Here is an 18,269-nt window from a genome sequence, read left to right as displayed (position 1 = left end):
TTTTATTTCGTCCACCTCACTGCTTGTATAGTTTGAATAAAGCCTCAATGGGTTAAAAAAGGAACAAAGAATGTTTTTTTTGTGTTTTTTATATGTACTTACTAAAGGCCCTGTCACACTGTCCGGAAATTGACACCCGATGGACACACGAATATGGAATTGTGAATTTCGCACGAAGATGGCCCCGAACCACACACGAAGGCAACATTTACATTACATTTAAGACATACAACTGCAACGAAAGTACAAAAACAATTATGTTACAGTACTATGATACAGTACTGATATCTTCAGACTTTGTTCTTTACTTTATCCGTCGTTATATGTAGAAAATATTACGTTTTCTCCGTAATGTTGTTTCCATAGCAACAACAACTTCCTGTCAACTCTCCTTCAAAATAATATATTATATCCTTTTTAGTTTCACAGAACACAAATTGGGTTATTTACATAATATGTTTACATGATTTTGTTGTGCAATAAAACAACCCGATGGACACACGATAAAGGAAATGTTCAAATTCGGCTGTGATCGTAGCAACATCGGGCCATTCGTGAGGGCATCTTAAGCCTTCGTATGACCGCCGGTGGAGTTTCTCAGGCTCCGGCAGCAACTTCGTGAGCGGTGGCAAAATCTTTGGCATGCCAACAAATTGCCGAAGGACCTTGCGAAGGTTCATTTTTGTGTTGAATTCGTGTGTCAATTTTGCCCTTCGTAAGGCCATCGTGAGGGCATCTTGTTATCATCGGTGCCATCGGGCATTCGCCACGATCAGAGTGAGGGTGAATGCATCGATGATAACACGAAGATGATACGACTTGACAAGATGCCCTCACGAGTGCCTTACGAAGTTGCCGCTCACGAAGTTGCTGCCGGAGCCTGAGAAACTCCACCGGCGGTCATACGATGGCTTAGATGCCCTCACGAATGGCCCGATGTAGCTACGATCACAGCCGAATTTGAACATTTCCTTTATCGTGTGTCCATCGGGTGTCAATTTCGGGACAGTGTGACAGGGCCTTAAAGAACAGTTTTCACTAGTTCTCAACTTAAGGAAAGTAGCTTAAAAAATGTACTTGACTATTTCCATTTAACGGATCATTTTGACTCGTTGCGTTGTGGCGATGTCTCGCAGATAACACAGATAATACAGATAATAAATATGAAAAGTATAATTTGCTCAGAGTCCAGAGACAGTTGTGGTTCGGTCCGGATCCGGACCGGAGTCCGGACCGGAGTCCGGACTTTGAGGATGCCTGATTTAGAGCTTTGTATATGAGGAGAAGCACCTTCAAATCAATTCTGAAAGTTACAGGAAGCCAGTGTAGAGTAGCTAAGACAGGACTAATGTGTTCCCTCCTTTTGGTATTCGTTAGTAGTCTAGCTGCAGAGTTTTGAATGAGCTGGAGTCTTCCAATAGCTTTCTTGGGGAGACCAGTGAATAGTGCATTGCAGTAGTCTAGTCGGCTAGAAATAAAAGCATGAATTAGCTTCTCTGCATCATTGTGATTTATGAATGGTCTTACCTTCGCTATGTTTCTGAGATGAAAGAATACTATTTTGGTCACTTTGTTTAAAAGGGCGTTGAGGTTCAAATCTGATCTATAAATCTCCAGATGTGTAAAGAGATGTCTTTATGTATTGAGAAAATATTCCTACTTGTGCTCAATACACTATTTGAAAGCCTCTTGGATCAGCTGTAAAATGCATCGTCACAAAGTTAAATAACAAGCCTCAATAGTTCTCCCTCCACTCCCTCTTGGCAAACTGCCACTGAGAGGAGGGACCACACTGAAAGAGAAGAGTTTCAATTTCCTGGAAATGAAAGCTGGAGATTGTCGGAGCGACAGCAGAGCAGCAGTCTCTGTTTCTCTGAAGAAACACTGAATCCAGCAGCTCTTTTCAACACAGCAGAACCTCTGCAAACACTGGTGAGTGCACTACAGACACATCACTCACTAAATATTTAGTCAAAGCTGGATTCATATAAGAATATTATACTATAGAAACGTGGGCACCACTTTACAATAAGACTACCCTTATAAATGATTCATAAAGGGTTTATAATTAGGTTATTAATTAGGTTGTAAACACTTTATTCATCATTAAGAACCATTTATAAACCAGTTCTAACATAGTTTTCATACATCAACACAGGCTAACTATTTGGCAAGATGACTGAGCTTAGCTTACTTCGTCTTCTTCATCAGCCAGCATCCTTGGTATCTGTTGTTCAGTGAGTTTATTCCCCCCCCTTCCATCTTGATGTTTCTTGGCATCTCTTTATGACCATTTATTTACGAGTTACTAACATTTCTAGTTGCCAAAAGGGAGCCTTATTGTAAAGTGTTAAACACATTCCCATTTATTAAAGAGTTACTAACATTTCTAATAAGGCTTAGCAGTACAGATAAATGTGGGCTCACTATTTGGCAAGCAACCGGTCACACTTGCCCTGTTTATCTCATGTCTTATAAAAGCTTGTTAAAGGTGGGGTAGGTAATTTTGGAGAAACCAGCTCGAGTGCGCTAGCATTTGAAAATACACAGCCGGAAAAAATCTGCCACTTCCTTACAGCGCCCCTCCTCCAACAAACACGAACGCGCACATGACCAATGAGGGCACGAGATGAGTTTGTGCCCAGATGGAAGGCTGACAGGCAGGTAGGCCATCCAGTTACTTTAGCCGGCTCAGATGATTGGTCGTGCTTTTTACAGCGCCACGGCTTCCAGAGTCAATGCATTTAAGATATTCATTGCTATCGGGATGTTCAGAGCATTCCATGGAATATAACAACAAGTGTATCTCGAGCCGGTTTCTAAAACTTACCGACCCCACCTTTAATGATTTATAAACTGTTCACAACTTAATTAATAAATGAATTACAAACTATTCGTAAACCCTTTATAAGGGTAGTCTTATTGTAAAGTGGTACCGAAATGGGTAACACTTTACAATAAGGTACACAAAATGTGCTTAGTTAATGAGTAGTGAATAAGGAACGACTAGATAGTTAATGGTTAGTTAATGAGGAGTTCCTGGGAGACTTTGATTGAAGCAATGGTCCGCTGCAGCAGGGCACTTTTAAACCTGCCATCTTCGGCTGGCTTGGGTCCCACACTGGATCAACTGGTGGAGGTGGATCCGACTCACGTTTTACTGCTTAAGTCATCATTACTTACCTTACCATTACTTAGGCAGTTTGGGTATGGTAAACTCAAGTAACGCAAACAAAAACAGTATTACCCATTACCTAATGATTACCTTACCGTTCCTTAAGTAGTTTGTGTCCCCTCAAGTAAAGTAATGCATCAAAAACAGTAGTTACCCATTAACTAATGATTACTGTAGGAGCCAAAACGTTGATTTATTATTTTGGTTATTTAATCATTTAATGTATGTAATGGAGTATAACTGATTGGTGTGATTTGATCGGGATCCGCAGCCATGGTGGGGCGGAGCGGCTGATTGGTGCTGCGATTGCCTCAGCTGGTTAAAAGAGTCCTGCTGATTATACTCTGGGTTCTAGTTTGGTTGTGAAGCCACACGTTTTTTTGACCGCTACATTGCACTGCAGAGAAGAGAAGATTTGTTTATTTAAATGACGAACACTGTTTCAACATCGTCTGGTAAGATACCTTCATGTGTGTGTTTTAAAGAAGAGAACGACCAGTGTTGAAATGGAAACGATAACATGGAAATAAATGTACCAAAAACAAACATATCTCTGAGTGATGTGTGAGCGCGTCGGCCAGGCGCTAAAACCAAAGAACAGAAAAAAGCTTAAGAAAGGTGGAAAGAAGGCTCTTTTATTTACCTTACCGTTCCTTAAGTAGTTTGTGTCCCCTCAAGTGAAGTAATGCATCAAAAACAGTAGTTACCCATTACCTAATGATTACCTTACCGTTCCTTAAGTAGTTTGTGTCCCCTCAAGTGAAGTAATGCATCAAAAACAGTAGTTACCCATTAACTAATCATTTCTTCACCATTAGTTAAGCAGTTTAAAAAACAAACAAACACTGTTGATGACAATGATCTACAGCCACTCAAGTTTACATTTTAATTTAAACAACAATCCAAATGTTATGAACAAATTTGATATAGGGGGGTCCGGGGGGATGGTTCCACCGGCAAGATTTTTTTTAAATATTGAAGTTAAAAGCATCAATCTGGTGCACTTTGAGAGCAAAGTGAAGAGATCTATGGATACCTCTCTCAACACCCATTTGAAACAGAACTGAAAACAGATTTACTTTTTCTTTATGGATATTTTACAAATCACCCTTTTAAACTGTATTCTTGTTTTACTATCATATAGTATTTCATACCTGTTTTTCATTTATTGTCTTATTTTTTTATAACTATAATGATCATATAAACGTGTGCATCGGAAATAATTGTTTACATTAATGGTGACCCAAACGTTTGAGACCCACTGAGATAACACTGAGAGTCCTTTAGCTCACTGAGTCTCTCAGTCTGACAGGAGAGGACTCTCCTCCACTTTGTTGTTGAAAAAACTCCTTATATCTGTTAGCGTAGCTCGCTAGCACCAGAAGCTAACAACAACGATCTCCGGTAGGCCTACCGGTGCGCACAAAATGGCTCGTTCCACACACACCTAGAGCCGAGCTTTAATGAAACACAGAGACCCAGACGTAATCGTACTGCATCATATTATTTTCAAATCAATAGTTTTTAAGTGTATGAATTTTTTTTTTTAATCTTTTTTTTTTTGTTCTTCCTCCTGGTCCCTGGCATGCCTCTGCGCCCCCCACTTTGAGAACCACTGGCTTAGCCACATTAGCTTAGCCACATTAGCTTAGCCGCTAATAGGGTTGCCAACCGTCCCGTATTAGCCGGGACGTCCCGTATTTGAGCCAAAAGGGGCGTGTCCCGTACGGGACTTTGTTTGTCCCGGACTCCCGTGTAAAGGGAAAAATAAAAAATATGTTTCTGTTTGCACGCAATGCAGTCTGGCTGCGTGCCTGTGTGTTTGTGTGCTGTATCCGAAGGGCGCTAGGACCGCTCAGTTGACAGGGCAGGCACAATGCTCGCACGTGTGTGTGAGATTTTTTCCGGTGGGCCGCGGGCGCGGCATCATTGTTTGTGTGGCATGTCAGCCTGTTCAGTCCAAGCCCCCAGGAAGTGCGCCGGAGTCTGATGAGAATATTCGTGCTGGTCAAACGGCGGTACTACACTTCCTTTAGGTTGCTGGGCCCGGAAACACTTTTTCCCATTGACTTACATTGGGAAAGAGTGGTCTGTAACTCGTTGGATAATTTTTTTTTAACTAAATAAACAACCCAGTATGAACGCTTGTATAGCCCTTATTAAAAACATTCGTTCCTCAAGTTGTAAAAATGTGCTAATAACGTTATTCTGAGAGTTATTTCCCTCGGCATTATGAACGCGCATCTAACCCACGGGACCGCGCCGCCCGGCACGTTCATGTTACGTGTTCAGCACTACATGAGTTTCTCTTTACCCATGGATGCACAATAACAACGGACCATATCGCCTTACTGCCAGCCCACGGAGCTCTAATAATGGATATATTGCACATGTTTGCTGTAATTCATCATTTGTAAAATATTATACTACATGGGCTGTATGATGTAAATCTTGTACCGTAAATGTTGTATTAAATTAATATTACCGACGTAGATTAACGTTCCTGTAGCTTCTTATTGCACTTGCAATTGTTTTAGTTACTTGTGGGCTACTTAACATGAATAATCACAGTTACTATCCTTTTACTCCATCACATTTCAAAAAGAAATAGGCTATTGTTATTTTAACTCCACCACAGTAATCCATCATCAGCTTCACTTTTTAGATAAAGTTTAAACTCACAATTGATCATAACAGGCTTCAACATATACATTTTTATATATTACCAAGTGGTTTCATGTACAACCCACACAAGTATCATGCTACATGAAGCTCTGTTGCTTGGATATCACTAGATCCTGATGTCAGTGTAATATAAAAGTACATAACGATTGATGTGTAATTTAGCATAATTTACTAGCTAGCCGCTAGCTGCTAACTGCCGCCTCGTTAATATAAATCCAGTACCATGCTGTCATGAACGCGCGGTGCTGTTACGTGTACGCAAATTCACGTGCTTAATGTGAACGAGCCTTTTGGGCGGCGTGGTTAAAGTTGCGCATGCTCTATAAGCGCACATACGGGTACTTCTCAGGCATGCCGGGTAATCTGTGACGTTTCGCTCTCTCAAAAGTTGGGCCATGTTATCATCATGCGCCATTGAGCAACTCTCATAGGAATGAATGAGGCCCCGCCTCCCACGCTGTATCCAGTTCTTATTATACATCCATGGTTCAGTCGTGTGGGAAAATGAGCGCTGCCGGTGGAGGAGGTGATGATGAAAGAGGAGAAGAGAGAGAGGATGTGGTTCTGGGCCCTTCTAAAAAGAAAAGACTTGTGTCTTACAACAAACAGTGGAAGAAAAACACAGTTGGGTAAAGCCTGTGAGTGGAGATCTGTCTCGGGTCTTCTGTGTGTGTGTGTGGTGTGTGTGTGTGTGTGTGTGTGTGTGTGTGTGTGTGTGTGTGTGTGTGTGTGTGTGTGTGTGTGTGTGTGTGTGTGTGTGTGTGTGTGTGTGTGTGTGTGTGTGTGTGTGTGTGTGTGTGTGTGTGTGTGTGTGTGTGTGTGTGTGTGTGTGTGTGTGTGTGTGTGTGTGTGTGTGTGTGTGTGTGTGTGTGTGGTGTGTGTGTGTGTGTGTGTGTGTGTGTGTGTGTGTGTGTGTGTGTGTGTGTGTGTGTGTGTGAGAGAGTCAGTCAGCTGATTGATGGGAAAATGCTGTGAAAATGGTTGGTTGAAGGATAACATTAAGTCTAATAATGATGTACCGTGCATGTTCACATCCTGTATACTTTGCATTACTTAATACCATTTTTCAAATATTTATTTTTTAACATTTTGGACAAAATAGCCAATTGTACATCGAGGTGCCCAGATGTCCCTAGTGTCCACCTATCCGATTTGAACATGCTGATGTACAGGGCCGGCCCTGACCAATTTGCCGCCCTAGGCAAGATTTTAGCTGGCGCCCCCCTCCCCCCCCGGTAGTGGCATGACCACCAAAACAGAAAGATGCCCCCGGGAAGACTTTTTTTTTTAAATATTGAAGTTAAAAGCATCAATCTGGTGCACTTTGAGAGCAACATGAAGAGATCTATTGATACATCTCTCAACACCCATATGAAACAGAACTGTAAACAGATTTTCTTTTTCTTTATGGATATTTTACAAATCACTCCCCTTTCAAACTGTATTCTTGTTTATTAATAACAACTTTTTTGTACTGTCAGTATTTTATACCTGTTTTTCATCTATTCTCTTATTTTTTTATAACTATAATGATCATATAGAGGTGTGCCTTTACCTCACTGAGCTGAGGTTATCAGAGCCTCTCAGTCTTTCAGGAGAGAGCTTTCTCTGAGTTCTGTTTGGGGTCACCAGCAAAGCCCTGGACAGGCTCCAGTACGTCCAGAACTCTGCAGCCAGGCTCCTCACCCACACTAAGCCCTGGCAACACATCACCCCTACCCTCATCCACCTTCACTGGCTCCCGGTCAAGTCACGCATCCAGTACAAACTCCTCCTGCTAACTTACAAATCTCTCCACTCCCTAGCCCCTCCATACATCTCTGACCTCCTTCAGCCCTACACCCCCTCTCGTCACCTGCGGTCCTCTGACAAAGGGCTGCTCTCCATCCAGCGCTCCAAGCTGAAAACATTTGGCAACAGAGCCTTCAGTGTCGCAGCCCCCACCCTCTGGAATTCTCTCCCCTGTGCAATCAGGAATGCAGACACTCTGGACACCTTCAAAAAACACCTCAAACACCATCTGTTCACTCAGGCCTTTGGCCTCAACTAATATACAGTACTCAGCAACCTGTTCCTGTTTTTGTTTTCTTCAGCCTATGTATCTTTATTATTACTTTTTGTTTTGTTACTTCCCATTGTAAAGCGTCCTTGGGTTTCGTGAAAGGCGCTATATAAATTGAAATTATTATTATTATTATTATTAAAGCTCTCACCCCCGCGGCCGCTTACAATGTAAATTCCAATGTTAATAAAAGCACACACACGCTGTGTATGTTTTTTGGGAGTTTGATTTATTTGAAATGAATACAAATACAAATACAAAATAAATTAAAACCTATAATTGCACACTAAAACCATTATTTAAAAAAAAGAACAATTTCACATAAACCTTTTTACTGGGACTGGGGCAGTTCAACTTGATTTTGGGGGGGTGTGCCATAGTTTATGGGCGCTGTACGCGTAGTTCTGTTAGTATAAGATAATAAGATGTACTTTGTTGATCCAAAATCGGGAAATTGTGTATTATGAAAAAAATGTGATGTAGTAGCCTAATACAGGTGTAAGACCATTGTGTTTGTATTGTGTTATAGGTATGCATAGTTTTCTATGCATTTTGAGGGTTTTGGGGGGTTTGACCCCTCGAACCCTAGGGGGCTGGCTCCCCCAAAATAATTAAATAACATAACCCTAACCCTAAAACCGAAATAAAGTAACAAAAAAAAGTAACTAAATCCGCCAGAAACCCGAAAATCTGGGGGACACATGCCTGTGTCCCGTTTTTCCATTTCTGGAAGTTGGCAACCCTAGCCGCGCTAACGAGGTTAACATTACAACATTCATATTACATTCATATTCCATCCATCTCCTGACTGGTTTTGCAATCTATTCTAGCATTCATAACGTTATTCAACACAAGTCAATCTATTTTAAGGATACATCATACAGTGGAGTAGCAAAAACCGATATGTTAGCAGGCTACGTTATGCTAATTTTCGCTGCCTCACCAGGTCAATGCTAACAGAGGAGGATGAATAACGTCCACTCTTTCTCCCAAATGTTTCCTTATCTCCCGGCCGCTATCCAACAGTCACGCAGGTCTGACTGGGTGATTTGCATGGCACGTCTGTCTCGTGCTGTCAGTGTGGCGTTCAGGGAACATACGTAATTAGTCAACAGTATCATAACCTGGGTTACACGTTCTTTTACATTTAAAAAATAATCACTTAATTTCTCAAAAAATAAGAGAAAAATTAATTTAAAAAGTAGGACAATAATTATGACTAATTTCATTGAAATAAAGTTCAAGTGGAATGTTTCTCAAGCACAAATAACAATGCACAACTAAAAAGAAAGTTTGGGAAGTGGGACAGGAGTTCTTCAATCAAAGGAACTACTCATTCACTAACCATTAACTAATTATTCATTTATACACTACCCCCCAGTCTGTTAACCAGTAACTAACCATCAGTTCTTCAATCGCAGTCACTCAGGAACTCCTCATTAACTAACCATTAACTATCTAGTCGTTCCTTATTCACTACTCAGTAACTAAACACATTGTATGTACCTTATTGTAAAGTGTTACCGTTTACATTTTTGGATTCATAGTAGGACTCTCTGAACTGGCAAATAGAGAATATGTAATTGCATTTGTGTTTTTTTCAACCTTTTGTCCCCCAGAGTGAAGACATGTCTGCTGCCAGCTGTCTGCTGACTGAAGATCAGTGTCAGTGCTCCATCTGTCTGGATGTGTTCACTGATCCAGTCGCCATACCATGTGGACACAACTTCTGTAAAGCCTGCATCTCTGAACACTGGGATAGAAATGTCCCGAGTCAGTGTCCCAACTGCAAAGAGGTGTTCAACATAAAGCCTGAGCTGCGGGTCAACACTTTCATCTCTGAGATGGCGGCTCAGTTCAGACAGTCAGCTCAACAGAAAGCCAGCAGCAGCAGCTCAGAGCAACACGTTGTCAAACCAGGAGAAGTTCCCTGTGACGCCTGCACTGGAACCAGACTGAAGGCCCTGAAGTCCTGCCTGGTGTGTCTGGAGTCCTACTGTGAGACTCACCTGGAGCCTCACCTGACAAGAGCAGGCCTGAAGAAACATCAGCTGATCGACCCTGAGGAGAACCTTGAAGACAGGATGTGTGTGAAGCACGATAAACAGCTGGAGCTGTTCTGTAAGACCGACCAGGTGTGTGTCTGCATGCTCTGCACTGTTTCAGACCACAAGACACATGATGTTGTTCCTCTGAAAGAAGGATATGAAGGAACGAAGGCTGAGCTGGGGAAGACAGAGGCTGAAATTCAGCAGATGATCCAGAAGAGACGACTGAAGATCCAGGAGATGAGTCGCTCAGTGGAGCTCAGTAAGGAAGGAGCAGACAGAGAGATAGCAGATGGTGTTCAGGTCTTCACCGCTCTGAAGGAGTCTGTTGAGAGAAGCCAGGCCAAGCTCATCGACACCATCAAAGAGAAGCAGAGAGAGACAGAGGAACAGGCTGAAGGCTTCATCAAACAGCTGGAACAGGAAGTCTCTGAGCTGCAGAAGAGAAGCTCTGAGGTGGAGCAGCTCTCACGCTCTGAAGACCAGCTCCACCTCCTCCAAAGCTTCACGTCCCTGAACGCTGCTCCACCCACCAAGAACTGGACAGAAGTCAGGGTCCGTCCACCTTCATATGAGGGGACTGTGAGGAGAGCTGTGACTCAGCTGGAGGAGACGCTCAGTAATCAGATGAAGAAGCTGCTTGAGGTGGAGCTGAAGAGGGTCCAGCAGTCTGAGGTGGAGGTGACTCTTGATCCTGATACAGCACATCCCAAACTCATCCTGTCTGTTGATGGAAAACAAGTGAAAGATGGTGATGTGAAGAAGAATCTCCCAGACAATCCAGAGAGATTTAATACGCGTGTCAATGTCTTAGCAAAGCAGAGTTTCTCTTCAGGAAGATTTTATTACGAGGTTCAGGTCAAAGGAAAGACTGACTGGGATCTAGGAGTGGCCAGAGAGTCGATCAACAGGAAGGGAACGATCACACTGACTCCTAAGAAAGGTTACTGGGTGATAGTGTTGAGGAATGGAAATGAGTACTCAGCTTGTGCTAGTAATCGAGTCCGTCTCTCTCTGAAGTCTCAGCCTCAGAAGGTGGGGGTGTTTGTGGATTATGAGGAGGGTCTGGTCTCCTTTTATGATGTTGATGCTGCAGCTCTGATCTACTCCTTCACTGGCGTCTGCTTCAAAGAGAAACTCTACCCATTCTTTTGTCCCTATATTAATTATGGTGGTAAAAACTCTGCCCCTCTGATCATCTCTCCTGTCAATCACAAAGTTAGTGTCTCTTTCTACAGAAAGAGAAACTAACTTTCACTAAATGGGTGGTGTACATTGTACACATTGTTAATTTTTCAGAATCTGATCACATATGGTTCACCTTGAGACGCATACAAATACACAAAATACTGAGTATACAGATTGCACTACCTGCCGTCATAACTTCAAGTGATCAGAAAACTATTTACCCAAAAATACACTTTTGCCACTTCTTTATACGTCAGGGGGACAAGAAAGTATTTATTGTAAAAAAGTGTCATTCTTGCACACATAACTAGTGGAAGTAATGCACTCCTTTTTCATTCGTAAAATACTGTATATATACATTTCCTTTTTTTATAAGTTTAAAAGGGAGAGATGATGGGTATGTCTGGTATGTTTTATAAGGGTAGATTCAGTTAGATAGGACATTGATTGAATGACAGTTACTGCGAGAATCAACAATATCTGATCATTAAACATTAGGCTGCAGTGGTTTCACAAACGAGGGAAATGAAAATGTTACATCTCAGCTGTCTGTTGTGTGATGTTCATTTTATTTCGTCCACCTCTCTCTTGTATAGTTTGAATAAAGCCTCAATGGGTTAAAAAAGAAAAAAGGAACAAAGAATGTTTTTTTTTTTTGTTTTTTTTATGTACTTACTGAAGAACAGTTTTCACTAGTTCTCAACTTAAGGAAAGTAGCTTAAAAAATGTACTTGACTATTTCCATTTGTATATTTCTACCTCACTACGTTTGTCTGACAGCTTTGGTTCTTCTGAAGCTTTATAAACTATTTTAAAACCTCTTGGATCAGCTGATCATATACATTAAGATTGCTGTATATGTTTCTGTGTGCAACTCGATTTTGACAGGATAACAACTGGTGACTTCTAGAATTGTGTGAGTAACATTCTGTCTTTAGACTTCTCTGTTTCAGTGTGTGTACTCTGTATCAATGCTCTGTAGTTGATCTGACTGAAATTGTGATTTTAAAACTCAAAACCGCTACAGTATCTGTCAGGCAGAAACTTGGGACAAGTAATTTGTAGTGATGGCAGTTTGACACTGAAGCTTCGAACGGAGCTTCAACCCTGGACTTCCTATTCCATAGAAGCAGTGCTTCGAAGCTTGCTTCAAATCACGTGACATGTGACGTCCGAAGCAGCAACTGCTTCAAATCACATGACATGTGACGTCCGAAGCAGCAACTGCTTCATTTCCTGAATGAATCAACTGACTGGTTCGCGGTCCATTCACGCGATTCAATGCACTGCCTCGTCTCGATTCTGACAGGTGACAGGTTGAAACTGTTTCAAATTTGAGCGCTTCAACACTTTATGACCGCTCTAAACAATGCGCAATGTGTGGGTTGTTGTCGTAGTTTGCGTTGTTGCTGTTGAGTTGTTGTTGGTATTGCATTTGATTTATTGTATCATTATAGAGCAAGCCAGGAAGAAAGATAGGTCGTTCTGGCTCGGGAAACACTTCGAAATGTGGATAAGTTGTGAACAAAAAGACAATTATCAGTAATATAAAAACAGTCCAATGGTTTAAGGAATAGATAGCCCAGTGGGTAGAGCCGGCGGCCCGAATGCGACGATGTCTTCTGCGCAGCTGGTTCAAAGCCCGGAATGGATGTATTTTAATCATTGCTTTTCAACTTTTCAACTTTAATAACTGTTAAAAGGCCCTCTCCTCCCAAACATTTTTCCAGCACTCTCTAGTCTCTTCTCAATAACCCAATACACACAATTATCAATCTTTAATTGCAAATAGAACATGATATTCAATTCAGTCTTAGTGTGTGTGTGCATCGAATATTTTTCAAGGCAAAGATACGTTAAACCCACTGCAGCCTTGCACTTCGCCAGGAGAGGTCGCTGTAACTGAAGCTTCGAGAAATGAACCTATTTCCGACACAATTGTCCAAGTGGTTCGACGCTTCATTCAAAGCTTCATTTTGCCATCACTAGTAATTTGACTGAAACCTTAAAACTGAACTAACTGACTGCTAGGGTTAACTTTGATTTAAACATTTGTAGAATACTACGAGCTTTATTGAGTAGGTGCAGTGGCGTTTCTAGGTGTACAAAACTGGGGGGGCAGAAAGAGGTCGGGGGAGAGAGAGAGAGAGAGAGGGGGGGGTACAGAGAGAGGGGAGGAGAGAGAGAGGGGGAGTGTCAAATTACATACTGAAGACCACAGGAGCAACACTGTGAGCGCATACATTTACGTACACAGCATGGGGATGTCATAGTAATGCACCTTCATACATGGAGTAAAGGTCACCATCACAAAGTAATTCTTAACAATAACAACAACCGTAATGCTTTAGCATTAAAACACCATAGACTGTAAATATAAGGAAAACACAGACACTCATCATCGAGGTCACAATATCAATCGATCCAGCAGAGGCAAAACACAGAAGATCAACAAAATATATGACATAAATGAACTTACCAAAGCTGAAGGCTCACTTGAAAAGAAAAGCGGCACGGCGGTCCTTCCTCTGACAGAATGTGTCTATCACTTTGGGGATGAAGTCCTGTAGTTGCTGGATCAACTGGCTTTCAATTGAAAGCATGGCCAATGCGTTAAGTCGCGGCTGTCCCATGGTGTTGCGAGTGAAAGTCTTTATCCTTTTGAGGGTGGAAAAGTTCCTCTCTGACTCGGATGTCGTCATCGGAGTTGTCACTATTATTTTGACCAAAATAACAGTCTCAGCAAACGTTTCCTCCAAGTTGTTCTCGTGAATGGATTTCAACAGAGACAGGGCAGTGTTTCCAGTGTGAAGCTCACTGTGGCGGTAGAGCGTGGTCAGCTCAGACTTCAACTTCTCCTTGTTTCCCAACGCAGGCCACAGTTTCACGGCGCAGTCAAGCTCAGGTGTAGGAAATGACAGGACATGCTGTGGGAAGAATAAGCTGTCAACAAGCTTTGCAGCGATCAAATGGTCACTCTGTGAGAACCTCTGTTCCACCTGTGAGATGACTGTGTCACAAGCCTCCTTCATCACCGGCGCTGTGCTGCTGACTCGTCGGCCTGGCTCGTCTGTTCCATCATGAGCAGTGGCGGCCAATGCATCAGTTTGCTGCCTCATTTTCTGAACATTTTCCTTGAAACGGCAGAGCGCGCTGTTGATCCCAGGTGCATCGATGCTTCGTTTTTGCAGAGTGTTGTATAGAACATCCACTTCTGGCATAAGCAACGAAAAAAACTCCAGGAGCTGCATAAATGCTCGGTCCCGCAGTTTCTTTGACAGGCCGTATGCCTCACTTATGGTGACCGCATCCCATCCTGGTTGTGCGCGTATATGCTTCATACACTGAAGTAGTGCATCTCGGGTCTCCCAAACCGCGTTCACAGTTCTGCTTTTAAAGTTCCATCTCACAGCCGGTGGCCGTGGGATGCGTCTCTGTGTTGCCTCTGCAAGAGCTGCAACACGTTTTGGAGCACCGGAGAAAAAAGTGGAAAAAGCAGTTAGATCTGCAAAAAACACCTTCAGGATGCTCATCCTTGCTGAACACAGTTGCTGCAGGGTCAGGTTCAGTTGGTGGAAGTAGCAGTGAACAAACTGAGCGTTTGGGTACGTCTCCTTCATCACCGTCTGTACCCCGCGCACGTTACCGCTCATGACGGCCGCCCCGTCATAGGTCTGAGCGATTAGCTTTTCTTTCAGCTTCAGGGGTTCCAGAACAGCCTTGATGCTGTTAGAGAGACCTACACCAGTTTTGTCCTTTACTTCCACAAACTCCAAAAAACGCTCTGTAACTGTGAGGTCAGGCATAATGTATCGCAGCACAATCACCATTTGCGATTTACAGGAGACATCGGTTGTCTCGTCGGCCTGAACGGCAACAAATGATGTGTTGTCCCCTTGCTTGGCTATTTCCTCCCTGTACACATCATACATGCAGTCCAAGAGTTCATTCTGTATGGTGCTTGATGTCCCTTTGAAAACAAGCTGAGCTTCGTAGTGCCGTTGAAGCCTGGAATCGCCCTCACACATTGTCTCGAAAATTGACCTGAATATCCCTGGATTCAGAGAGTCCGCCGACTCGTTGTGGCCCCGCAGTGCTGTCTCACATTTCCCACACAGTTTAATACAGGTGATGATCCGACCAAGCACGTACCTGTTTTCTTCCACCTTCCTATTATGAGAATCAATGCCGCGTCTGTAGGCGCTGTCAATCTGAGCTGCAACATTCACCCTTCCAAGTAATCCCAATTTTACGGCATTTTCCAAATGACTGTTGCTGCTCTCATGCTTCATTGTCCTCTCCGAAAGATGCTTTAAGTCCTTGTAACCTGTCCTCGACCAAGTACCTTGATCTTCACCAAAAAGCAGGCAAGGAAAGCAAAAGAGGGAATTATTCTGGATGCTCGCCGTTAGCCATTTCTTTTTAGCAAACCACTCAGCGTTAAACCCACGTTTAACTTTGCCCGCAGTCTGGACCATTTGGAAATCCGGTGGATGGTGGGCACCGAGGCGCTTTACCTCCAGTTTCTCTCCGAGACTAAGTGTCTCAAATGTGTGCTCCAGTAAATGGTCAACTTCATTCATTTTCTTTCAGTTTTTTACTTCTTTTAATCGCTGGTGATGTTAGCTATATGCTGCTCTCTCGTCTCCTCTTCAAACTACACGTGACGTTTCGCAGCACTGCACACGTGAGTACTTACAGCCAATCAATTCTGAATTATGTGAGATGACGTATGGTGGGGATGGGAGCACTATGCCCCTACGGTCATTATTATTTTGCCACACACATTAAATAGAAAAATACTCTGAGCATGCGCAGTGTAGTTTTTACAATCACCGTTCACTTAGACAGTGAGAGGGAGGGGCAGGATCGGGTTTTGTCCCACATGGCTCTAAACAGCTCAAAACGGCACTCTAGACACTAATTAGAAGAACACAGACTAAAACAGAAATGTACAGACGAATCAGATTATTAAACATGACCTTAAAATATATTTTATATGTATAATATATTTTTTTTGTTTTTTAGTATTTTTTTGTAATCATTATTTGTAATACTTTCTTCTGACACTAGGTGGGGCTGTGCCCCACCTGCCCCTAATGACCCGCCGCCACTGAGTAGGTGTAACTGTATTAAGGGTTAAACTCATAACTTTATAACTTAGGGTGTAATGTAATTGTAAAATCATCGTGCCACTGAAAAGACAATAACAACTCAGGAGGGAACCAGTCTCGATTTCCTTTTGAGGGCCACCAGCTGCAGAGAGTTAACTAATTAAATGGGCGTGGCCCAAAAGCTGTGAGAACTCAGCAATCAGGTGTCCATTTTAGGTAGCTCTTTCCTGGAGCGTCAGACGAAGACTGACAAAGACATTAGAGTCCTGCGGGAGTCTCTAAGACTGACAAAGACATTGGAGTCCTGCGGGAGTCTCTAAGACTGACAAAGACATTGGAGTCTTGCAGGAGTCTCTAAGACTGACAAAGACATTGGAGTCCTGCAGGAGTCACGAGGGAGGCAAAGAGGAGGCAGATCCTACTTTGATTGAGCTAAGTATCGCTGGTGTTTTCTTTTCTTTAGTTTTTTAGCCCCTCATGCTATAATCATGTGTATTTTCTCCATTCCTGTTTATGTGTCTTCTCGCAATTATCACTGGCCCCGTGTATCTCCTAACCAGGGGCGGATCTAGACAAATATTCATGGGGTGGCAAGAGGGTGGCAGGAGATTTTGAGGGGTGGCATACCCTGACAGAAGTATATGCTGATTTAAATCGCAATCATATCAATCAATTAGGGGTGTACCGGTACACGTACCCGTACTGAAATTATTTGGTATGGGCCCTTCGGTTCGGTACACGTGTGTACCGAACGAATATAGCGTTAAATGTAAAAAATTGAGAACATGAACAACTTTCTGGAAGTAATCTCAGGTATATATCATAGAGCGACCAAGTCATTTCATTGGACGAGAGGCATACTATGAGAGCTGGTCACAGGGATGCGTTCAAATGTAGTCAGTAATTTGAGGAACTGTCGAAATGGCGAACGCAGATAAAGTTGAGCTGAAAATCCTCCAGCATCATTGAAGTCTCCGGTTTGGGAACATTTTGGTTTTGAAGTTACGTACAAGGATGACGGACAAAGACAGGTGGACCGAACCAACGCTGTTTGTCGGCATTGTTCAACTAACATTGGTTACGCGGCTGGAAATACATCACACTAATTTGAAAAGGCATCACCCGAATGTGAATATCACCGGTACCAAAAGAAAAAAGACTGAAGTGCAAACCCAACTCCCGCTAGCATGTAAGCCTCCACCACTCGCAGAGAGTTCAGACCGAGCCAAAGCTATTACAAACGCCAAATATCCTTATGTTGCCATGTTAGCAAAGCGCTACCTGGCTGTATCTGCTACCTCTGTCCCTAGCGCAGTGGTTCTCAAACTTTTTCTGTCAGGCCCCCCCTTTGGAGAAAAAAAAAAGTCGGGCCCCCCCAACACAAATAGTCAGGCTCAGTGGCGGCGCCAGAGATTTATTTTGGGGGTACTGTGGGGTAGCTTGACGTTTCATAGAGGGTGCTCAAACATTTAGCGTCTCCCATTAATGTACCGGGAGCTACAGTTGAATGTGCAACACTCCCCACGCATATACACAGTGTGACAGTTAATGAAGGCTCGATAATCAGCTCACGGCATATAGGTGTAAGCAGGGGTCAAGTGCTATTTTTACAGGTGGTGTGTGGACCTCACATAGGGGGGTCCGGGGAAAAGCTCCCCGGACCTCACATAGGGGGGTCCGGGGGCAAGCTCCCCCATGAAGATTTTTAAATATTGGAGTTAAAAGCATCAATCTGGTGCACTTTGAGAGCAAAATGAAGAGATCTATGGATACATCTCTCAACACAGAACTGTAAACAGATTTATTATTTCTTTATGGATATTTTACAAATCACTCCCCTTTTAAACTTTATTCATATTTTTAATATCATATAGTATTTCATACCTGTTTTTTATTTATTCTCTTATTTTTTTATAACTATAATGATCATATAAACGTGTGCCTCGGAAATAATTGTTTACATTAATGGTGACCAAAACGTTTGAGACCCACTGAGA

The 18,269-nt window shown here is 42.7% G+C and overlaps 1 protein-coding gene across 2 annotated transcripts; it reads left to right on the top strand.

Moving 5' to 3' along the window:
- Window positions 1-1,829: 1,829 nt before the first annotated feature.
- LOC117540293 (E3 ubiquitin-protein ligase TRIM39-like) lies at window positions 1,830-11,794 on the top strand. Of its 2 annotated transcripts, none has more exons than XM_034206895.1 (2): window positions 1,830-1,932; window positions 9,542-11,794. In XM_034206895.1, exon 2 carries the CDS (start codon window positions 9,551-9,553, stop codon window positions 11,219-11,221), a length of 1,671 nt encoding a protein of 556 aa, XP_034062786.1. In that variant the 5' UTR covers window positions 1,830-1,932; window positions 9,542-9,550; the 3' UTR covers window positions 11,222-11,794. The 2 variants fall into 2 exon arrangements, with proteins under 2 accessions (XP_034062786.1, XP_034062785.1); XM_034206894.1 differs by lacking the exon at window positions 1,830-1,932 and adding an exon at window positions 2,596-2,664.
- Window positions 11,795-18,269: the final 6,475 nt, after the last annotated feature.

The sequence above is a fragment of the Gymnodraco acuticeps genome, unplaced genomic scaffold, assembly GCF_902827175.1.
Source record: "Gymnodraco acuticeps unplaced genomic scaffold, fGymAcu1.1, whole genome shotgun sequence".
Classification (NCBI taxonomy): domain Eukaryota; kingdom Metazoa; phylum Chordata; class Actinopteri; order Perciformes; family Bathydraconidae; genus Gymnodraco; species Gymnodraco acuticeps.
Note: the sequence above shows the minus strand (reverse complement) of the source record. Positions and strands in the feature narration are given on the sequence as shown.